The sequence below is a fragment of the Rhipicephalus microplus genome, chromosome 2 (assembly GCF_043290135.1).
Source record: "Rhipicephalus microplus isolate Deutch F79 chromosome 2, USDA_Rmic, whole genome shotgun sequence".
Classification (NCBI taxonomy): Eukaryota; Metazoa; Arthropoda; class Arachnida; order Ixodida; family Ixodidae; genus Rhipicephalus; species Rhipicephalus microplus.
The window spans coordinates 300,413,028-300,437,402 of record NC_134701.1 but is presented as its reverse complement, the minus strand read 5'-3'; the positions used below and the strand labels follow the sequence as shown (position 1 = coordinate 300,437,402).

The window sequence follows — 24,375 nt, the reverse complement described above, 5'->3', positions numbered from 1 at the left end:
CAGAAAATGTCACCTCTGCCTTCTTCTCCAGCTGGATTGCTCGTTTTGGCACCCCCCGCAGTATAACCACTGACCAAGGACGACAGTTGTAGTCGCACCTCTTCAGGCTTCTCAGACTGGCTTTCAGTTCTGAACGCTTGAGGACCGCCAGTTACTACCCCTGCACTAACAGAATGATCGAGCCTTTCCACCGACAGTTCAAAGCAGCCATTATGTGTCACCCGGACTCGAACTGGCTCGAGGCCATCCCGGCTGTCTTCCTCCGTCTTCGCGTCACTTTCAAGCCGGACATCCACGCTACACCATCAGATTTCGTCTACAGGAAAGCACTTTGTATTCTAGATCAATTGCACCATGCTGCATTACTATGCCTGACCAGCCTAAAAACTTTCTCACTTGTGCTGATTTCAGCGAGAAATGAAGGTCACATTGTCCACCTGTAGTTTACGTCCAGAGTTATTCAAGTGTAGGAGTTGGGAAACTGCGTTCCAAAATCCAGACACGCAGTTGGCTCGATTTTTTTGGGAGTTAGCTGACATTCGCATCACCTGGGGGTGGTAACAGAGAACACAAATAATGCATTTAATAGTCCGTGCAGATCAATAGGTGGCGTGAAAATCTACTCACTCCCGACGGGGGGGGGGGGGGGGGCTAATGACGTGTCCTATTTAGATACATGGAGCCTATGGGGAGTTATATGATTGAATAACTCTGGTCTGCATTATCAATCAACCTAGGGATCCAGGCTCGCATACCTTAACCCCAAACCACTGCAAAGCTCTACCGTGCGCCCCTGAAAAGGGCGATACAGGTGCGCTGGGGCGACCCCAACTCGGGCCCTTTCCTGCCGGCGCCAGGGCCTCGAGGAGACGTAAGACACCGGAGGGTCGCCTCCATCCTGGCTGGTCCAGGTTGCCACGTCTCGGTGGTTGCGGCCGTGAGGCGATGCGGTCGGCTCACCGCGTTGGGACCCTGGTCTCGTTCCCTGTGAACCGGCGGGTCGTGATGGTGACGGCGAAGCCGAGGGTTGGTGACCAGGCGGCAGCGCGCGCGGACCACCTCGGTGGCGGCGGCTCGAGTGGCTCTGCCTCGGCGTTCGCGGCCGGGCCGCAGTGGGGTAGGGCTGCCATGTGGACGTTGGTGGGGGTGGGGGCTGGCCGTAAGGAGGTGGTCTCCTCTCCTTGCTGTTCCGGCGGTGCTGTTCCCAATGGCGCTCCATCTGTTCGGTGAGAGTGATACAGATAAAGAACGACAGGTTAACAATCGCACATGTGTTGCGCGCTAACCCTTGCACCCCGCGTCGAACATATCAAACGCGGCCTACCGTGCATAGTTGCCTCCGCCTGTTACGCAGGAAGTAGCGCGGTTCTGGGCTCCTGACCCGGTGTCGAGCCATCTCACCCGCCGCGCGCGGCTTGGAGGGGGACTGACCGTAGTCCTCATGCGCCTCCCGTGCTATGTAGCGTTTCAAGTCACATACATGCACCGGTCCGCCGCTCGGTTTGCCTTTCATGTTCGCGAGTCGATACACGAGCGAAGAAACTTTCTCTCGCACTCGGTACGGCCCGGACCATTTCGGTGCCAGCGAGGCAGCAAACTGTTTGCTAGCATTACTGAGAACATGATGGCGCCGCATCACCAGATCGCCCACTTCGTAGTGTACGTTCCTACGCGTGCGGTCATACTGCGCCTTCTGCTGTGCCCTAGCAGTGCTGAGATTATGTCGAGCTTTATGTAAAGCTTCCGCTAGCTTCTCGCGCAGCTGCGTTGCGTATTCAGCGCGTGCTGATGTCGCCACTGGCACTCCACTGCGGTCCGCGAGTACGGTCTCCATCGGATTCGGCAGTTCTCTCCCCAGGTTTAGAGAAGAAGGCGCATACCCAGTCGATCGGTTTACGGTCGATCGCAATGCAAAACCGATCTCTGGAAGATAGGTATCCCAGTCCTTATGTCTTTCAGAGAACGCGACAAGCATGTGCTTGATGTTGCGATTGACTCGCTCCGTGGGGTTCGACTGAGCATGGTAGGTGGTTGTTTTCTTGTGCTTAATGCCCAACGCGGCGCACGTGTCAACAAACACCTTCGCAGTGAAATAAGACGCGTTGTCTGTAATCAACTGCTCGGGGAACCCGAACCTGGTAAAAACCTCCATCAACTTCTCTAAAATCACTCGAGCCGTCAGCTTCCTAAGGGGAAACAGTTCTACCCATTTAGTGAAGTGATCCGTGATCACCAGCAAGAACTTATTTCTGCTAGGAGTTGAGGGGTACGGGCCCATTACGTCACACGCTGCGATTTGCCAGGGAGTCTGACTGTTAATCGGTTGCATGAGGCCGGGCGGACGTCCTCCTCGCGGCTTGACGCTTTGGCACACACGACATGAACGGGCGTAGCGAATCACATCCCGCTTCATACCTGGCCAGGTAGCGAGGCGACACAACTTAGCGTAAGTCTTAGGGCCGCTCGCATGCCCACCAATGCACGAGTCATGAAAGTAGCGAAGAAGCGCTCCTCTCAACGCGCGCGGTATCACGACTTTAAATGACTCACTTGTGTCATCGTCGGATGGAATGTACCTCAGCAGGACGCCGTCAGAATCTAGCAGATATGAATCCAGCGCGCTCACAGCACTACCAGCTGTTGCCGAGCGCTCCGCACCGACAGCAATACCAGCTGCCCCCTTGTGCGCGGTGGCCTCACTACCACCCGGCTCCCGGAGCCCGTCGAACACCTTTCGACAAAATGGATCTTTCTGCTGAGCTTCTAACAGCTCCCTTCTGCTGAAAACAATCCCTGCGCTAACGACAGCCTCTACGTGGTTCACGCTCTTAGCTCGAACTAACGTTTGCTCCGCTGTTTGCGTTAGCGCGAGTGTCTCGCTCTCAGTTCGTTCCGAATTAGTCGCGTGACTTGCCTCGTGTCGAACTGGAGCACGCGATAGTGCGTCGGCCGCGGCATTGTTCTTACCCTTGCGGTAGCGGACGGTGAAGTCATAACGCTGCAGCAACAATGCCCAACGCGCCAATCGGCCACTTGGTTCGTTCAAACGCCTCAACCACGTGAGCGCCATGTGGTCCGTCTCAATCACAAACGCAACTCCGTCTATGTAAAAGTCAAACTTACGGAGAGCAAAAACTATCGCCAGACACTCTTTCTCGGTTACTGAGTAGTTCCTCTCCGCCGGTGTCAACGTACGGCTCGCGAACGCAATCGGTCGGAGGGAACCTCCATGCTCCTGAAGCAAAATTGCTCCTAAGCCTAGGTCGCTTGCATCGGTGTGAATAACAAACTCCCTGTTCAAATCGGGTAGCTGCAGCTGAGCCGTGTTGGCCAGCAACTTCGTGAGGCGACGCAGTGCGGCCTCTTGCTCTCGGCTCCAAGCCCAACGCTCACCATTCCTCAAGAGCTTCGTTAAAGGCGCCTGCACTGCCGCGCAATCTGGAATGAATTGGCGATAAAAATTCACCATCCCCAAAAAGCGCCTCAGCTCACCGACATTGTTCGGCGATGGATAGCTCACTATCGCTTCAAGCTTACCCTTATCCGGCAAAATGCGACCCTCGTCAAGCGTAAATCCCAATAATGTTATTCGGGTCGCCGCTATCTGAGCTTTGTTTGGGTTCAAAGTGATGCCCGCAGACCTCAGCCGTTCTAGAACGTCTCTCAAGTGGCGCAAGTGCTCTTCGAACGTTTTCGAGTAAACCACTATGTCGTCTAGATATGCGAGTGCGTGCTGCCACTTTGCATCTCCCAAAACACGGTCCATTAGCCTCTGATACGTAGCGGGAGCGCCCACCAAGCCAAACGACATTCTCCTGAATTGGAAAAGTCCTCTGTGGCACGTGAAAGCTGACTTCTCTTTATCCCGCTCGTCCATCTCAACCTGAAAATATCCGCGGCTAGCATCGAGCGTTGTGAAGTACTTCGCCCCGCCTAGATTGGATACTAACGATGAAATGGAGGGAAGAGGATACGCGTCCTTCTTCGTAACTTCATTCAGCCTGCGGTAGTCTACACAAAGGCGATACGTATCATCTTTCTTTGGAACTAGAACTACCGGGAAACCCCATGGGCTGTTTGACCTCTCAACTACGCCTGTTTCGATGAGTTCGTCCAAGGCGGCGTCTAGTGCTTTCCGCTTAGCTAAGCTGATTGGTCGGGGATTGCATTTCCAAGGGCGTGCATCACCCGTGTCAATTCTATGCTTAACCAGCGTAGTGCGGCCGGGACAGTCAGTAAACATCGCGTCATATTCGTACAACAGCGACGACAGCTGCGCTCGTTCCCCTTCCAGTAGGCTCTGTGCCTGTACCAAAAGCGGGTGCACTGCCCTTTCCTGCAGCGCAGCACATTGCTCCGGCGGGGCGTTTACTCGCTTTCTCGGCGCGCTTTCCTCCTCGCGTACTCGCGCCTCTCCCTGCGATTGGCATGCTTTTGTCAATGCGGAGGCCTTCGAGAAAAGCTTCAGCGCGTCTCCGTCGCGCTCTCGGTAACCACCGTTTGCAATGTCAATGACAATACCCGACTTAGCGAGGAAGTCTCGACCCAGGATTAGAGACATTGACAGCCCTGGAAGATGCACGAACCGTTGTCGCCTCACGCGTCTGTCCCAGCGGATCACTAGCCTAGCCGCGCCGCTCGATTGTGCTGTGCCCGTAGCTAGACGGAAGATGGTGTTGCTTTGCCTCAAGCGGATGTTGTTCTCGCGGAGATGGTGCAACACATCGTCACCGAATAAAGAAGCGCTTGCCCCAGTATCCAAAAGTGCTACGAACTTTTTCCGAGCTATCGTTAACTCGATTAGCGGCGCGGGCGAGTCTACGGCATCACCTGCGCGACAGACCGACGGTGCAAGTGATCCGAACGCATCGGTAGGATTACTAATCGCCGCGCGGGGTCCCATGTGAATCACCGGCGGCGCCGTCCGTTTCCCGAACCGCGCGTTTGCTCCTGACCCGGCGTGCGGTCGCATTCGCGAGCGATGTGCCCTGGCGCGCCGCACCGATAGCAAGGACCGCGGACACCACGCCGGTTCGCTCGTGACTCGCCTCGATCAGGTGGTCCTCGCTCTGGATTGCGCCGCTCGTTAGGCCTCGCGTCAACCACGTGCTCCTGCCTTGGAATGTCACGCGCAGGGGCGGCGTGGGCCGTACGGAGCGCGTAAGCGTAGGGGTCTAAAGCGCGGTTTGACAGCTCCCAACCGCGTGGCACGTGCTCATCAGCGAACGATGCTGATGCGTTACCCCTAAACGCTTCTGAAGTCACTGCGCCGCCGTTCCATGCACAGCGAGGCTCGATTGACTGCGCGGCGGGCGGAGGGGGGCGATACGAACGCGCTGCGAGGATGTCCCCTTGTATGCGCTTCGCCTCGGTGGCGAGCTCTTCGAGGTCTGCGAACCTGCATCCCCTGAAGTGCGCCGCGAAAGTCGGGTGCGCCTGTCGGGTAACACGCTCGACCTTTTCCGCGTTGGTGGCGTGAGGGTTCGCGAGACGATACAATTCGTCCATCGCCCGTACGTATTCCAGCAAGGATTCGTCCGGATGCTGGGTGCGCAGCTCCAACTCCCTCCGCAAACGCCACTCATAATTAGCCGGTAGGAATTCGCCGCGAAAGCTTTCGCGGAACTCTTCTACCGTACGGGCGCGATGTCCGGTTAGTCGGAACCACCGAGCCGCTTGCTCCGAGAGCGACACCGGGACCACGCGCTCGAGAAGTTCGGCATCAGAAAGGCCCGTCGCCTGCTGATAATGGAGCAACCGGTCGAGATACTCGTTGGCGCTCTTGCAGTCGTGGTAACCCGTGTAGGTCGGAACGTCTACCTTGACACGTGGTCGCACATTTTGCACGGGGGCCTGCGCTGTGTTCTGCAGGGCGCTCGCGAGGCTCTGCATAACTGACAGCGCATTCTGTAAGAGTACCTCGCTCGAGGGCAAACTGTTGCCCGAAGACTCGCCTATAGTTGAGGCGCGTGTCGTAACTTGTGGCGGCGCCTCTCTGTTCGCGTCGCGAGATGCCGGAGCGCCATGCGGGCCGCTCTCCGTCGTAGGCCTACTCTCTGCTAACGCGGTCTCTGCACCCTCCTGATCATCCCGCGTGAAACGACCAAGCTCTACGCTGTCGGAAAGTCCTAACAGTACCCCCGCGTTAGCCAAAGGATCGCCACTCTGCGACGCGACATCAGACAACATTGACAAATCTTGGAATTCCGACATGCCTGTTATCCTACGTGTGGAAGAGCGCCGGTACTTGCTCGCGTCCACAGAACTAGCCGCGTTGCCAAATTCGTTACGTTGGGCGCCAGATGTGGGGGCTGGCCTATGTACGGCTGACGCAGAAGCCTATAGCTAATGTTTCAGCCGCACACAGTCGTTCCGTGCACGATTAACGTCCCCCAACCGTAGCTTGCCTCATTGCAGCTACTACTACGGGTTCGGGCGAATAAGGCAACTGGCCAGATCAACAACAAACACTTTATTGCCAAGCGTTAGCAATCGCGCGTCACTGTCGCGGGGAGATACTACAGATAACAAAGGTGTTGACGCTTACACCTCGGTCGTGGACGTCCTCGGCTCGCAGGAGGGGTTGCGGGTTCGTCCTCCTGGGATGGTCGCTGGTGTCAGAAAGCGCGAGCGACCGTTTGCCCGCTCGTTTTATTCCCCGACCCGATTTCCCTTTCCCTGACGAGAATGGTACCTTTCCTCGCTGAGGGAGAGGGGAATCTGTTCCTGGCGCCGGGAAAGGGGGAATCGCACGCGCCGGCCGTGGGGGAAGGGGTCCCCGCAACCAGGCGCGTGCGCTGCCCTAAAAGGGAAAGGGAGGCTGGGCGCACCTGCTCCCCACATCCGACACCGAACGGTCCGAGGGCATGGACGTAGACCAGGCCCTTCTGGCCTATCTAGAGGACGAATAAAACGAATTATTCCCTCTTTGCAGTCTCTGTCGTTCGGGGGCCTTCTTAAGGGGGGGGGGGATGTGGGGAGCAGGTGCGCCCAGCCTCCCTTTCCCTTTTAGGGCAGCGCACGCGCCTGGTTGCGGGGACCCCTTCCCCCACGGCCGGCGCGTGCGATTCCCCCTTTCCCGGCGCCAGGAACAGATTCCCCTCTCCCTCAGCGAGGAAAGGTACCATTCTCGTCAGGGAAAGGGAAATCGGGTCGGGGAATAAAACGAGCGGGCAAACGGTCGCTCGCTCTTTCTGACACCAGCGACCATCCCAGGAGGACGAACCCGCAACCCCTCCTGCGAGCCGAGGACGTCCACGACCGAGGTGTAAGCGTCAACACCTTTGTTATCTGTAGTATCTCCCCGCGACAGTGACGCGCGATTGCTAACGCTTGGCAATAAAGTGTTTGTTGTTGATCTGGCCAGTTGCCTTATTCGCCCGAACCCGTAGTAGTAGCTGCAATGAGGCAAGCTACGGTTGGGGGACGTTAATCGTGCACGGAACGACTGTGTGCGGCTGAAACATTAGCTATAGGCTTCTGCGTCAGCCGTACATAGGCCAGCCCCCACAAACTTCATCGTCTAAATAAAAGGGGAAAGGGGGGAGTGTAGTGGTTTAAAAATTTCTTGACCTTGTTCTAACCCGTGCAGAATGCCACTTAAGCCACCTCTGCCGCTGTACACCGGTGGCCTGCGGAAAAGCATAAGATTTGAAAGGAGCTGTTAGCATTAGTCGCGGAACACAGTACTGTTTGTTCAGTTACTCATGCATGTTTACGCCACATAATTGCGAGTACTGATATTGTTACAGTAATGAAGTAAAGGAAAAGGAAGGACAGAATCAGGAAGGACAGAGTGTGCCAATCAGTCATTGTGGTTATCGCCTTAGGTTGTTCCTCTGTAATTGCGTTTATACAGAAGTCACTGACCTTGTAACTTATTGGTGGGGGTGCCGGGTAACCATCAGGCAACGTAGCTCTGCAGCGGACGCCGCATCGGTTTTCCAGCCATGGCCAATGCTGAGCCCTCTGCGTCAACGTCAGCGTCTCCGACGATCACGGCGTCGCAACCATATGTTTTCACGCTACTTAAGGATCCCAGTACATTCTGCGGGACCAATGGCGTCGACATTGCTGATTGGTTGCCCATGTTTGAACGAGTGAGTGTGCCGAGCAGATGGTATCCCACACTTCAGTTGGCTAATATGCTGTTTTACTTGAGAGGCACGGCAAATTTGTCGTACGGAAACAACAAAGAACAACTCACAAGCTGAGACCAATGCAAAGAAAAGACGCGAGAGGTGTTTGGCAAAACCGCCAGTCGTAAGATCGCCGCCAGAAAGGAATTGGCCTGCCGTGCCCAATCCCTAACAGAATCATACCTTGTATACATTCAAGACGCACTGGCCCTCTGCCGAAATTTCGAAAGCGACATGACAAATGTGACAAGGTAGGGCATGTCCTGAAAGGGATTGCCGACGACGTGTTCAATCTCCTACTGTGCAAGGGCTATTCCATCGTGGACGCGATCATCAAAGAGTGTCGTCAGTTTGAGCAAGTAAAAAGTCGCCGCGTTCTGCAAACATTTGCCCGACTTCCAAACACCGCTGCACCATCGACTTGCGAGGACCAGTCCGCACCACAATGACCGTCGCCGCTGGAGACCTGACACGCATTGTTCGTGGCGAACTAGAAGCAATGGTGCCCTCGGTGTTCAATTCGCGCAGTATCGATACCACTCCTGTTACTGTTCCTCTTGTTTAAGCCATCGTGCGCCAGGAGCTTGAAAACATCGGAGTGCATTCCGTGTGCCATGTCACTGCACTCAGAGTCAGCGAACGCCTTTTTGCGATGCCGTCCTCTGGCCGACGGTTTTCTCCACGTACTCGAAACCCGGCTGAGTGGCGAACTGCAGATGACCGCCCTATATGTTTCAACTGCCACTGCATTGGACATATTGCTCGTTACTGCTGCAACACATGGTCCTCGGCACCTCGTGCAACGACCAATACAGTAATAACTCGTCTATCCGGAGCTCGTTAACTCGGAAATTCGGTTAACTCGGACTCGAGGCGCGGTCTCTTCAAAACTGTGTATATTTCAATGAGGTCAAATGCTCATTAATTCGGAGGGATTTAGCCGTGCACCAGTTATCTCGGACAACTCCGGAGAGGGCTATCGGGACTCCAGAGTCGCGCGATGTCGGCGGCTTGGAGGCTCAAGCACCGCTTGCCGTAACCGACAGCAGATCCGCAGTTCTGGAGAAACCGAAACCGAGCGAACTGCAGCAGAATATGACGATAATGATAGTGAATGAGGGGAAAGTGGCTAGGTGGCGCTAGTCACCACCCGGCGGGAGCGTTTGGGCCACCGGCGCATCCAGTGTCTACTAACAGCCGCCGTGTAACAGCTACTCGCTACGCCCATGCTACGCCTACTGGTGTACTACTTCGTGTCTTGGTTCTTTGTGTTGTGACTTCGCGTGTTGCGGCTGTGTTTGTGCGCATTGCCGCCGCTATCACGTTTCATGGCGACCGTCACAGGAGTTAAGCGGCTACAACAGCCAGCAAATTATCTTGAAAGAAACGTTATGATATTGAAAGACATGATGAGCCGTCGCGACGTCACCGCACTGTGCAGGAGGCCGCCGAAGCCCTCACTGTCCACTTGGAGTTTGGCCTTTGTTCTCGCGACAGTGAACGTGCGCACCACCACCTGATGGGATTAAATAAGATCGTTCTGTCAGAAATTCCGACGGTGAGGCAGGCAAAAATAATGCACTTTTTTAAGAAATAAAGATTTGTCTGTGCCGTGTACGTCTGCCTTTTGTTTTCATGGTTCATTCGATAATTCAAAATTCGGTTAACCCGGACATTTCCTCCGATCCCGTGAGATCGGAGTTAACGAGCTTTTACTGCATGACCCATTTCGATGGTACCGCCCGCACATTTTCACCTGCCGAAGAGTCCCATGCCGTTGATCATTCTCTGAACACTTGGTACAGCCGCTCGCCTTCACCACGTGGGCACCAGTCTCGTTCGCCGCAAATACGCCGCCCATCGTCCCGTTCGCCGCAGCCACGGCGCTTCTCGTCCCTCGTGGCTTCCGGCCCATGGTCTTAAAAAACTGAGAAATGCAGCCCTCAGATGTGGTGCTGCATTGACGACTTCCACAGCAAATCCTCTCTCCGTTCCCACCAGACGAAGAATAATAGATGTTGAAGTAGATGGTGTACCTGTACAAGCACTTGTAGACACCAGAGCAAGCATTTCGGTCATGATTTCAAGCCTACGCACAGGTTTAAAGAAAGTTCTGACACCAGCGGCTGCACAAATGCTCTGTGTGGCCGATGACGGCACGCCGATGGTTCTTGGTCTGTGCACTGCTCGCTTAAGTATAAAGGACCACACTACTTCTGTCATTTTAGCCATGATTGACCACTGCCCTTATGACGTTATCCTAGGCCTGGACTTCTTGTCGAATCATTCTGCTCTTATCGATTGTGCTACCGGCGTCCTTCAGCTAGAGCTGCCTCAGATAGTCACTGAACCCCACACTGCCCCGCCGCGCCTGTGCTCTCTTCAGGATGTACGACTGTCACCTCAGGCAGCCACCTACGTCGTTTTGACCGCACAGCCACAGGTTCCCAATGGTCAGTATGTCCTTCTTCCGCTCGCCGACGTCCTTTTGAGCTGCAACATCGCCATTCCCCATACGCTTGTGACTATCACTGACAACTGTACCTCGCTCCCACTTCTCAATTTCAGCTTGTGCCCTCAAGTGCTTCCTTGTGGCATGTTCTTCGCTAGCGTATCTAATGCTGACAAGTTCGAAATAGCGGCTCTCACCACTGAGATTGATTTACTTCAGTCTCCTGTAGATAACAGCACCTGTTTTCTGCCAAATCGTTTCTCGAAGATGATTGCACCCGACCTCAATCCTGCACAAGCCAACGACATCCATTGCCTTCTCGCGTCGTATACCGACATTTTTGATTTTGACGACAGACCTCTAGGGCAAACATCCAGTGTTCAGCACCGTATAAACACTGGTGACGCCAGTCCTATTTGCCGACGCCCCTATCGTGTCTCCCACACTGAACGCAGAGTTATCCAAGCGGAAGTTGACAAAATGCTCAACAAAGGTGTAATAGAACCATCAAGTAGTCTTTGGGCCTCCCCTGTCGTCCTTGTGAAGAAAAAGGACAGCACCTGGCGCTTCTGGGTTGACTATCACCACCTCAACAAGATCACGTGAAAAGACGCATACCTGCTACCACACATCGATGAGGCGTTAGACTGCTTGCACGGCGCTACATACTTCTCGTCTATTGATCTTCAGTTCGGCTACTGGCAGATTTCTGTCGATGAGATGGATTGCGAGAAGACGGCCTTCATTACACTGGATGGTTTATACCAGTTTAAGGTCATGCCTTTTGGACTATGTAACGCCCCTGCCACATTCAAACGAATGATGGACTCCCTCCTGCTTGGTTACAATGGTCTACTTGTCTCTGTTATCTAGATGATGACGATGGATAGTCTTTTCATCTACTTTTGATAGCCACCTGACCCGTCTCGCTGCAATTCTTGCAGTCGTTAGAGCAGCTGAGCTACAACCCAACTCCAAGAAATGCTAGTTTAGCTGCCGTCAGATTACCATTCTGGGCCATCTTGTAAACGCCGATGGCGTCCAACCAGATGCCGAAAATATCTGCGTCGTCCATAGCTTTCCAGTGCCCCGTTCTACATCCGACGTCCGGAGCTTCATCGGCTTATGTTCCTACTTTCGTCGTTTTAAACTTCGCCGACGTTGCCAGGCCGCTCACAGATTTGCTGAAGAAGGATACCACATTCTCATGGAGCCCTGAGCAGGCTCAAGCGTTCACCACTCTTATCGGCTACTTAACTATCCCCCCTTATACTTGCCCACTTAAATCCTTCTGCTGCCACAGAAGTTCACACCGACGCCAGTGGCCACGGTATTGGCGCAGTTCTCGCTCAGCGGCACCACGGCAGACAGTGCGTGACAGCTTACGCCAGTCGCCTGCTTTCTCCCCCTGAGAGGAGTTATTCCATCACCGAGAGAGAGTGCTTAGCTTTAGTTTCGGCCGTCGCCAAGTTCCGGCCATATTTATATGGTCACATGTTCTTCGTCGTTACGGACCACCACGCCCTCTGCTGGCTGACTTCTCTGAAGGACCTGACTGGACGTCTGGGTCGCTAGGCTTTGAGGCTTCCGGAATTTTCGTTTAGCGTCAGCTATAAATCTGGCCGTTTGCACAAGGATGCAGACTGTCTTTCTCGTCATCCGGTGGACCCTCCTGATCCCGTTGCGACTGACCTGGAGAGCAGCATGATGGCGTTTACTGATATCAGCGATATGAGTAGTGAATAATGATGGGATGAGTCAGTTCGCACTATCATCGACGCCATCCAGCCTGACAACCATGACGCTGAATCCCGTATGTTCGTGCTGCATGACGGCATCCTCTACCGCCGCAACGTCAATACTGAAGGCTCTGAGCTAATGCTTGTCATTCCCCGTCATTTACGGCCTGCCATACTTGAACAACTTCACGACGCACCAACAGTAAGACACCTCGCTGTTTCCCGCACATACGACCGCGTGCGACGTCGGTTCTTCTGGCCAGGACTGTACTGCACCGTGCGTCGATATGTCACCTCTTGCGACCTCTGCCAGCGCCGGAAAAGACCTTCTTTGCTGCCAGCTGGACAGCTTCACCCAGTCGATGTCCCCTCTGAACCATTTTATCGTGTGGGACTCGACCTTCTTGGCCCTTTTTCGACGACCACACTGGCAAATAAATGGATCGCCATCGCCACAGATGATGCGACCTGTTACGCAATAACAAAGGCCATGCCAACCAGTTGCGCCACTGACGTCGCGGATTTTCTTCTTCATGACTTCATCTTACACCACGGTCCACCCCGACAGCTGCTTACAGACCGCAGCCGCTCTTTCTTGTCCAAAGTTGCCGACGACCTCCTTCGATCGTGTGCCACAGCGCATAAGCTATCTACTGCCTATTACCCACAAACTAATGGCCTAACTGAACGTCTCAACTGCACGCTCACAGAGATGTATGCTTTCGATGTACATCTCGGAAGATCATCGTGACTGTGACACCACGTTGGCCTATGTAACTTTCGCAAATAATTCATCTCGATATGACACCACGGGAGATTCTTACCTTTTTATCCTTTGTATGGTCGTGACCCCATATTGCCATTTGAAACCACCTTACCTCTCAAGCCATCTGCTTCCGAGTAAGCTCGCGAAGCCATCGATAGGGCTCACATGGCTCGTCAAGCGGCCCAGTCTCGACTCACCAGGTCACAGGATATGCAAAAAGCCCGCTACGACCACCGGCATCGTAATATAACATTTGCCCCAGGTGACCGCGTGCTCCTCTGGTCACCGTGTCGCCGTGTAGGTCTCTCCGAAAAACTTTTGTCCCAATACGCAGGACCCTACCTAGTCTTACGTCAAGTTAGCGACGTCAACTACGAGATAGCGCCATTGCACTCCAATACGTCACCAAGTTCGTCACTTGTTGACATTGTCCATTTTTCGCGCATGAAACCGTATTTCTGTCGCACTTCTCCAGACTCGCGCCAAGACGGCGCTCCAATGCCCGGGGGTCCTGTTACGAAAATGAAGTAAAGGAAGAGGAAGGACAGAATAGCTGACAGGCGCGCGAGTGTGCCAATCAGCCAATGTGATTCTCGCCTGAAATTGTTCCTCTATAATTGCGTTTATACAGAAGTCACTGACCCCGTAACAGTATAATCGCTGACATTTAAAAACGATACTGGCAATTATTTAGACATTGTATGATATTGCTGCAGCCCTATAAAATCGAAAAAAACTGTGTGCCACCTTTTCTTTGGCCATCTCTACTCTTCAGTTTTAAGCTTTGCCCCTAAAAGTAATCACAGCATATCCACGGAGTGAATGATGATGAGTGTGGCCAAGCGTTCGTCAGCCCATCTGTGCTTCTGTTCATACGTTCCTGCTTCCGTTCATCCGTACGACCATTTGTGGGTCCATCCATGCGTCCGTCTGTCTCTCTGTGTATCCATCCGTGAGTCCGTCCATCCGTCTGTCCGCCTGTTTGTGCATTTATCGGTCCGTACCCCTGCACGTCTGCTCGTCTGTCCGTCTGCTAGTCTGTCTGTCTGTCTATGCGTCCTTCCCTGTGTTTATCCGCCATCTCCAATTTCGCATCTCCTGTGGCACATACCTGCTAGGTGGCACGGCTATGTACGACAACGGAAGAAGGATTAAACCACACCTTTTTTATTACTTTTTTTAAAGCAATAACCTGATCTGAAACTGAAGCTGACATGTAGCGCTTGTGCTCACAAGGATAGTAGCCTTCGACAGTGCGACATAAATCAACTTCATTGGATGGCGCTTGTGTGGGGGCTGACACCTCTTGTAAAGTTGTTTGCGCGGTATGGCCCACGTGTCTCGCCCAAAAGCCGCATTTCGGGATTCAACCACCGGGGGTAGGTGGCGTAGATTGCTACTGTCATCATCATCATGGTTGTGACAGTGGTAGTGCCGGTGGTGATCCTTGGCGGGAAGCAACCTTGGTAGTGGGTGAGAGTTGAGCGAGTCTCTTTTGCGCGTGGCTGCTGCCGCGAACGGTTATCTCTAGCGTGGGTCTTCAGCGCGTGGGACCGCGGGCCTGCGCGCCGGGGGGCCCACGTGGTAAGCCGAGCGTTAGCGACGCCGCCTTGGGTGTGTTATTGTGTATTTGTCATGTTTTGGAGTGTATTGAAATTGTGTGTTTCAGGATGTCTTAGTGGGTTGATCACGATTGATGTATCATTCGGCAGACGACATTGTAGTTATAAAAGTAGTTAAATAAATGTGTGTATGTATTGTTTGATTTGTACCGACCATGTCAACGGTGTCTGTTCACTCCAAGAGCGTGGCGTGGTGCTCGCTCGCCATATCGAGACCCCACATGCTTAACTTCACTTGACATTAACCCAATGTCACAGTTGTTTTGTAGGAGTACATGTGTACTGTTTCGATAGTTGGATAGCCAGCATTGCAGCTACGATTGACATTTCACCAGTAATACTCCTTAATGATGTATTTTTCCAAACCAGCCTCGAGACCTAGGGTGTGGTGGAATACTTGACTGCTGTGCCGAACGCATGGGGTTGATTCTTTCTGGCACACCAACGTTTATTCTTTGTATTCATGAGGCCGACACTGCTGATGTCAGCTTTCTTCTTGAGGGCCTCACGTTGAAATTTCCAAGTTTATGACAATTTTAATCATAGCGGTATGTGCCACACGTCTGGCAGAAAGATTTTGACAACATGCGCAACAAGATTGTGACATTATTCATGCCATGATGTCAGCGGCACTCGAGTTCGCACAGCTGGCAGCCTCTCATTCTCCGGCAGCGTCTCCGTGCTTGCATGGGAAACGCTGTACTGCATTAACGTGGACTCCGAGCCCTGAGCACGTCCACTTGGAGCGGTTGCCCATTGGTTCAACGAACATTCAAAAACAAAAGTGAGCCTTCGAGCCGGGGACCGCATAGCAACGCATCGCCAGAGAGAGGAGAACGAGCCGAGATTCGAGCCGGGACCGCAGAGCAACGCATCGCAGAGCGAGCCGAGACGCGAGTGGCGTCGGACGTAGCCGATCGAGCTCCTGCACCGAGTCCAGTTTCCTTATACGTGTAACCACTGCCGATTCACCTGTAACTTAGCACAATACAGTTTTTTCTTAAAATTTGAACCTTGCCTTGACTACATTCATTCGGACATCGCTGACATGGCGCAGTCGGCAGGATGTGAATCCACCGAGCTGCATGCGGAGGAGGAAACGACGCCACGAGAAGGAGCAACGCCACGCCGTACATTGTCTCGGGACTCCGAAACGACCATCGTCGAAAGCGTGTTCACGACCCTTGACCACAGCACGATGGCCAATGCAACGAAAAAGCAACTCGTCGACGAGCTGAGAGCACGAGGTCTACGGTGCTCCGTACGAAAGGACGAGCTCATTCCAAGAATCATCCGCGACAACATCACTCGCCAAGCCCTAGAGCGGATGGACTCGTCAACGAAGGACCAGGCTACCTACGACGACAACAGGCTGGCGCACCTGGAGACACTGTCCGCCGACAACGCGAGGCTTTGCGCTGAACTGAGCAGCCTGCGAGCCCAGCTTAACCGTGCGACCATGAGTGAACGTGAGACATTGCACGAAGCCCATCAGAACACTTCACTGCCAACGGAACGGGTGACGACTTCAACCCTCGGGCTGCACCATTCCGTCCCTGCTGACATAACGATGTCCTCGGGTTCGACGCGGCCACCGTCACTGAACGACGGCACCAACCAAGACGCGGCATGCCCTGCGGCGCCGAGCGTTTCAACGCACGAGGGAGAACCTTCCATGGCCCAGATCCTCGCCGCGCTCGTGAACACACAAGCCCTGCTCACAACGCTGTCGAGAGGTCCACCGACGACGAGCCTGATCCAGATTCATTCCACAAGTGACACGTCATCCTCAATCCCCTTGTTCGATGGGACGCCGCAACAAAGTGCTCACGAATGAATTACGCAAGTGGAGAGAATCGCAGCGCTCGCCGACTGGACGCCATCGTTGACGTTGGTGACAGCAGCAAGCCGCTTGACAGGATCTGCCAAGGATTGGCACAGCGCCTACGGCTCACAGTATGACACCTGGAAGCAATGAAAAAAAGCGCTCCTTCTTCGATTCAAACAAAAGCTGACAATGCAGGAGTTCCTCGAACTGCAGACGAAGCGACGCCTTCAGAGCCACGAGACCATCGTCGAGTACATGTACTCGAAGAACGCCATTCTGAACAAGGCGCCGTATCGTTCAGCAGAAGAAGAAGGAGTTTCCCTCATTCTCAGCGGCATCGAGGACGACACATGGGCCAACCCACTCGCAGCGCAGCTGTGTGGCACAGTAACCGAACTCATTGACAGAGCGGCTTTGCTTGACGCGAGGCGTCGCACGACCGTGTGTGCCGAGAACGACAAGAAACCGTCATCGTCTACAGCGAGCCGTGGTCAGGGTTCGAACCAGCGGGTGCCAGCCAGCAGCTCTGCCAACTTGCCGAAGGCCAACCCGCGCAGCGATTTCTCGGGAGCTCCACACCCGCGGCCCATCTCTGCTCGTTCATGCTTCAACTGCGGCGACATCGGTCACCTGTCCCGTGATTGTAGAAAGCCGAAAACTCCAGCAACGATCAGAGCGGACGAGAAACGAGCGAAGAGGGACAATAGCAGCCACGAAACAGGGACTACGTCACCTAGGCAAGCGAACTGTTTTTTGCATTCGACGGGCGGCACATTACCAATAGTGTCCGGTACTGCTAACAACCGACTCGTCCGCGTGTGCATTGACAGTGGCGCCAACTTATCCATCATGAGTGCCAATGCCTTGACGGACGACATTCCCACGCATGCATGGGTATCGCGCGAGAACATTGAAGATCTCAACCGCAGCATATGCCCAACTCTCGCTGCAACGCTTGATGTGACACTGGGCACCACGAATGTGCGACTCGAAGACGTCGTTGTAACGGAACTGCCCAGCGGCATCAACCTGATTCTGGGATCAGACTGGCGACGAGTCGCGAACGTCGACGTAACGTTTCACACGTCAAACGATGTGACTATCGTTCCAGTCGAGCCCTCCGGAAAATTTTTATCGTCCGAAGTGCCACCCCCGAAACAAGGCACACCACACCGGGGAAATGCTTATTGCGACGTTCTGCCGGCAATCGGACGAGAGTGTTTCCAAAGACGAAGGGTACGTGCGCCTCAACACGAAATGTCCCGCACCCGACGAAGACTTCACGAGTCTAGTCGAAGACGCCACACGGAAGATAACGAAGGATGCCACCAAGGCAGAGAGGGAACAACTTCACGCAATTCTGTTAAGGCATCACCAAGTGTTCACTTCCAAAGGCGACACTTTGGGCGTGTGTCCTCACACTGAACACAGCATCGAACTCAGAGACAATATACCTGTGTCATCGTGGCCGTACAGGTGCTCACCGGCTGATCGCAAGTTCATCGGAGAACAGGTGAATGACTACCTCTCCAAGGGCATCATAAGGCCGAGCGAAAGCGAGTACGGTGTTTCAACGATAGTCGTCGACCAACCGCACCACCTGACGACTCCACGAAAAATGGTACACGACTATCGCAAGCTCAACGAGAACACCATCAACCCTTCTTATCCAATGCCTGTCATGGAAGACGTTATTGACGATGTCATGCGCGACGGATCGGCTTACTTCACTTACTTCACTGCATTGGACGTGAAGACGGCATTTCTGACTATACGAATGAAGTCGGACGACGTACACAAGACCGCATTCGTCACTCCAGACGGAAAGTACAAATACCTTCGAATGGCCTTTGGGTTTTGCAAGGCCCCTCAGACCATGCAAAGAGTCATGCTTCGCACGTTCGATGGGTTACCTAGGACAGCTACGTACATGGACGATGTCGGGCAGGGAGCCACAACAGTGAGGAAGGCTTTGGATTTGCGTAACGAAGCACTCACGAGAGTCGTGATCAACGGCTTGAAGATGGATCTCCGGAAATGCCAGTTGATTCAAGACAAAGTATCTTTCCTGGGTTACGTGATCTTCGCCGAAGGACGAACACTGGACGAATCCAGAGTTGCCGCTGTCGAGAAGTTCGAACCGCATCGCAACGCAAAGAAGCTGTACTCCTTCCTGCAGTTCGGTAACCACTACCGAAAGTTCATACCGGAGTTTGCAAAGGTCACGCACAAGCTACGGCACCTTCTGGCGAAGGCGTTCTTTTCGTATGGACTGACGCTCACGAAGCAACCGTCAACGCCATAAAACACGCCTTGAAGAACCCGCCGATTTTGACGAACTTCCGCCCAGACTGCCCGACTAACGTTCACGTCGACGCTTCGCAAACCGGGCTGGGTGCGGTGCTTTCTCAAACTCAAGACGGAAAGGAGCGAATCATAGAGTACACAAGCAGATCCTAAACGAGCACGATCGTGGTCTACACTCTAATATGCTCGAGTGCATGGCGCTCCACTGAGCGATCACTGAGAAGTTTATGGTCTACCTGAGAGGAGGCCTTCGTTTTACAGTGTTCACGGACAACTTCAGCTTGTCATACCTCGTCCAGAAGGGAGCCAGCAACCGCAGATTTGCAAAGGTGGACGCTCGACTTAGCAGAGTACACCTTCGACGTCAAGCACAAGCCAGGAAGCCAGAACTCCGCTGCTGACGCACTCTCGAGGCAGTCGGAATCTGCAGAGGCTTTCGACCAGGGCGTTTCGACCCGAGACCTCCACTGCTACGCAGTAGTGGTCAGCAAACACAGTCGCCTACGCGAGTTTCAGGAGAGGGATACTAATTGCAAAAGATTTCGGGAGGAGGCCAAGCACAAATCTTCAGACTACGAGATCGAAAACGACATACTGGTGAAGAAATCTCTCGAGGGAGGACGGGTCCGTCGGAGGGTGATCATTCCCGCTGCCCTCCGAAGCAGTGTGATGATCGTTTTCCACAACAACGACCACCTAGGCGTCGAGAAGACAAGAGACCTGATCCAGCGAAAGTACTGGCGGCCATCGATGAGAAAAGACATCCGCGAGTATGTTGACTCCTGCCACACGTGCCAGACTATCAACGCCCGCACGACACGGAATGAAGGTTGCCTCATCCCACGCGATATTCCTACTGAGCTAAACGCGGTGATATCCCTGGATCACATGGGTCCGCTAAACGAGAAGGGAGACCACATCCTCGTGTGTATCGACCACGCCACGAGATACATGGACGCCGTGACCGTACCGAGCACTTCGTCGACGCACTACCTTGACTTCATGACAAACCGGTGGATTCCGCGATTTGGAGTTCCCAGCGTCAATTTTACGGACCAAGCCAAGGGATTCGGGAACAAGAAAACCAACCAATTGCATCTCAGACTGGGAATTGCTCATCAGAACTCCCCACCGTACTGGCCACAATCAAACGGACTGATTGAGCGAATGGTGGGAAGATTGAAACAGGTGCTACGCAAAATGCTAAACAACAAGGACAAATGGCAGAAGGAACTACTCCGAGCAACGCTAGCAATCAACGCCACGAAGCAACGTCACAGTGGCCACACCCCATTTCGACTCATGCACGGCTACGACCCAAAACTGTCAGGAGAGCTCAACCTCGCCTCAGTCGAGGGAAACATCGACGAGTCTCATAGACTGCACGACTTGGCAAGGGGACGTGCGGAGACAAGAGAGAGGCTACTGCAGAGTCAGCGCAAAACAACGGTCCGATACGACAAGAAGCGGCAAACTCCGAGGTTCATAACGGGGGACCTCGTTCTGCTTGAGTTGAGCGCTCGAGGCACATTAGATACTCGCTATGAAAGTCCGTTCGAGATAACGGCCCTCGTCGGAGGAAACAGGGCCGAGATCCAAAGAGTACCCCACACACCGGGCATGATCAACCAGAAATCGTCAACGTGGAGCAGCTTCGTAGATATAAGGAGCCGCTCCTAGAAGTTACGGAACCATCGCCATCTAACGACACGCACGTCTGAGGACAGGCGCAATTTTCGGGAGGGCCGTGTCAGCGGCACTCGAGTTCGCACAGCTGAATTCTCCGGCAGCGTCTCCGTGCTTGCACGTGAAACGCTGCACTGCGTTAACGTGGACTCCCGAGCCCTGAGCGCGTCCACTCGGCGCGGTTGCCCATTGGTTCAACGAACATTCAAAAACAAAAGTGAGCCTTCGAGCCGGGGACCGCATAGCAACGCATCGCCAGAGAGAGGAGAACGAGCCGAGATTCGAGCCGGGACCGCAGAGCAACGCATCGCAGAGCGAGCCGAGACGCGAGTGGCGTCGGACGTAGCCGATTGAGCTCCTGCACCGAGTCCAGTTTCCTTATACGTGTAACCACTGCCGATTCACCTGTAACTTAGCACAATACAGTTTTTTCTCAAAATTTGAACTTTGCCTTGACTACATTCATTTGCACATCACTGACACATGACCAGCGAGTCATATTTCTCAAGCTATCGGACCCTCCCATACTCATTTTGGCTAATTTCAAGGTAATGGTGTGATCACGACACCACCCAGATCTACGCCCTTGATGGATGGGTGGATAGGTGGGTGCTCTTGAACACTCTAATTGTGCGCCATTTTAAGCTAGCCATCTGGTGGCATGCCATGTATTGAGCTCTAGTGGTGGTAGCACTTGCAAGCTCTAAGGATGCTTGAAAAATCACCTGTTTTTGCTTTTATTTTTCTTGGTCAGGGTGACGCAGGGCAGGGAGAAGAAGAGTCTCGCCAGACTTCATACCGCCAGCACAGCAGCCCAGCACATCGTCAGTCTGCTGCTGTTAGCTTTGCCCGCTCTGCTTCTGCATATGATGGGTACGTTTTTTTTTTTCCCACATGGTAGTCTGCTCTCAAGTTAACAAGGTTTGCTGCATATTGGTGGTCTGTACATGTGGATATATTGAAATGCAGTGCTTTAAAACTTACACAGGTGTGCAGTAGCCTTGCCAGCTGCACCAATATGATTCACTAGCCTATTTTATGCCAAACTGAGCCACAACTGTGAAAACTGATTGAAATTGAGCCATGCCAGGCCAAAAATTCTGACTGGCTTCAGCATTGTTTCACTTGTGCTAATTTTAACCAGAAATGGAGGTAGCATTGACCACCTGTACTTTGTGCATCATCCAATTTAATCCAGACGTGAAAAGAAGTCTTAGTTTTGGGTGCGCGAAAACCCTTTTCTACTGTTTGCAATGCTGCCTTACATGGACATTTCAAAATCAACATGGGGGCTCCTTGTTAAAAATTTTAACGTGCCACTGATGTATTCGATGTCAAGATTGGCTGTTTGCCAACTCTCTCGATTTGCTTGATGCCACTTTTCGGCACATGGTCTCGAGCCTTGAGAGTCTGGGAGACCGAGTCACGTGCGCACCGGGAATCTTTTCTGTCTTCTCGAACAGCACACGGTATATAAGCACATGTTTATTTTCATCTGCATCTACTTTGAGAATCGCCAGATTGTGAAAAAAGCTTTTTATAGCCTGCCTGGTTTCCTTGGCATCCTTGGCCGTAGTTTTTACCATTGTGCTAGCTCCAGTGCCATGTGATAAGCTAAAGAGCCGTGCCTAGCGCTTGTGTATAGTCGTATTACTCTAAGCCGCACTTGCCGGAGCCTTACACAAACAACATTTTCCCTAGCTCTTGCGACGAGGCCCAGTGGTCATCATGGGAGTGCGAACCATACCCACTAGAGACCTTTTCCCAAGTGGCCTGTCAAAGCTCGCCATTGCCAGCTGTGACATGCTCACAGTTTCTCCTTTTGGTGTGTGTCCGCGTGCGGGAGCCCTTTTCTCGCTGTGTCGCAAGAGCGGACATTGTACTGTGTTTAGGGTGCCTCCCAAAGATATGTGTTTTTTACTTTTTTAATTGATATGATATATAAGGAGATGTTGGTGCGCAAGTATGGCGCCGGCTACTCCTTAGGCCTTGAGTGAAAGTTGAACATGTATCCTAAAAGAAAACATACGAAACAGTGCATAGAAAATAGAACACCCGAGCATGCATATGCAAAAACACATACGTACATATCACAACACAATGATAAGAAAATGTTAAAAAGTCAACAAGTGAAATCTCATAATGTCCCTCCTTAATATTCGATCTAACCAGCACAAAACAGCAGAGCACATGCTGGTTCTTATGAAGATGTATTCATTTGTGTGTACAAAGCAGTCGATACGTCATTCAGGTCAGCACACACATATGATGGTTGTCATATGGTACTGCAAATAATAAGTATGTGTGTTATACAAATGAAAGTTCGTTATTTCTTAGTACTTTTCAGCAATTCCGCTGTCTTGTAAGAAGCGTGTTAACACGTTTAGAGCATAGGTCTGTAAAACTCCAGTTGGCCATGGGCCCAGAAGTTTATTCATGCTAAACGATCTGCGGTCTAATGCCAACAGTTCTTATTTGAGACGACGTCTCGGCGTGGCATGATGTGGACAGTCTATGAGAAGGTGACATACGTCTCCATATATAAATCCACGTTCGCATTCGAGAGTTTCAGCTCTGCCGATTTTGTGCAAAAAATGTTTTGTGTACGCGGTGCCTAGCCTTAACCGGTGAATAAGAGTTTACATACTACTATCTGATGCAAGTGGAATTTCAAACAGCTCCACTTGCTTTGTTCTGCTTGGTACATTCATGTAAATCCTGCATTTTCATTGTGCCATTTCAGGTGATTTGTCAGGAAGTCGTGAGAGCAAATGTGATTATTTGAATCTACGGTCATTGCGAACAAGTAGTACGCATGCAGCTTTTCGGTATCTCACTAGCCAGCGTGGCCCAAGTATGCGTCTTCAGCTGCCGCGTCGCTGCTTGGTCCGGCATCGATTTCAGAATTACTGTTCAGAAGAGCATCGAACCAAAAATGATTCGTCACACCATGAATCGCTGCTATCTCATATTCTTCACTGTTTTTATCATCACTTGTGGGTGTTGATGACCATGACGACGACAATGGGGTGGCAAAGACTCAAATGGATCCAGCTTGTATGGAAGTATTGTGTTGATTGTGTGCGTTGGATGCCTTCCATATAAGACGAAAGTTGAAAAATCAGTAGTGGTCTGAGGGGCAGTGGTATAGGCGTAGGTGACGATTAGCAGTATGGCATCCCAATTAGTGTGGTCGGCAGCGATGTACATGGAGAGCATGTTGCCGAGCATACGGTTGAAGCTTTCAGTGAAGCCTTTCGCGTGTGGGTGGCAGCAGTTTTGAGGTGAAGAACATTGCACTTTTACAGAATGGCTTCGAGGACTTCCGAAAAAAAGACATGGCCATGATCACTGAGCAGTTCCTGGGGTAGACTGTGAAGCAGCTTAAATCCTTAGAGCAGGAAGGAGGCCACATCGTACGCTGTAGCCGCAGGTAGGGTGGCAGTTTTGGCGTATCGCATGAGGTGGTTTACAGCGACGATGGCCTAGCAGCTACCAGTTGATGTTAGCAGAAGTGGCCCCTACAAATCGATGCCAATGCGCCCAAACGATGGGTCAGGGAAAGATAGAGAGAGCAAACCTGTTGGCGACAGCAGTTGCGTTCCTTTGCGTCACTGATAATTTATGCAGGAGTAAATGAATTTCTGCACGTAGCGGTGTATCCCTCGCCAAAAGCACTGTTGGCGAATGCGGTGATAAGTCTTCAATACTAAGAGGTGCGTACATTGCAGATCAGAGTGAAACGACTCGCATATGTCAGAGCAAAGACTTCAGGGTATGACTAGTAGCCACTGGTGGCCACCACTGTTGTAATCGCGTTGGTGGAGGACGTCGACG

At 52.7% G+C, this 24,375-nt stretch overlaps 1 protein-coding gene across 5 annotated transcripts in view; it reads left to right on the top strand.

Moving 5' to 3' along the window:
• Positions 1-24,375, top strand: part of tweek (transmembrane protein KIAA1109 homolog tweek) — a 1,194,469-nt gene that overhangs the window by 327,407 nt on the left and 842,687 nt on the right. For all 5 annotated transcript variants that reach the window (XM_075882507.1, XM_075882492.1, XM_075882501.1 and 2 more), the window contains one exon: positions 21,293-21,411. In XM_075882507.1, the coding sequence (XP_075738622.1) occupies positions 21,293-21,411 (119 nt within the window). The remainder of the gene's footprint in view (positions 1-21,292; positions 21,412-24,375) is intronic.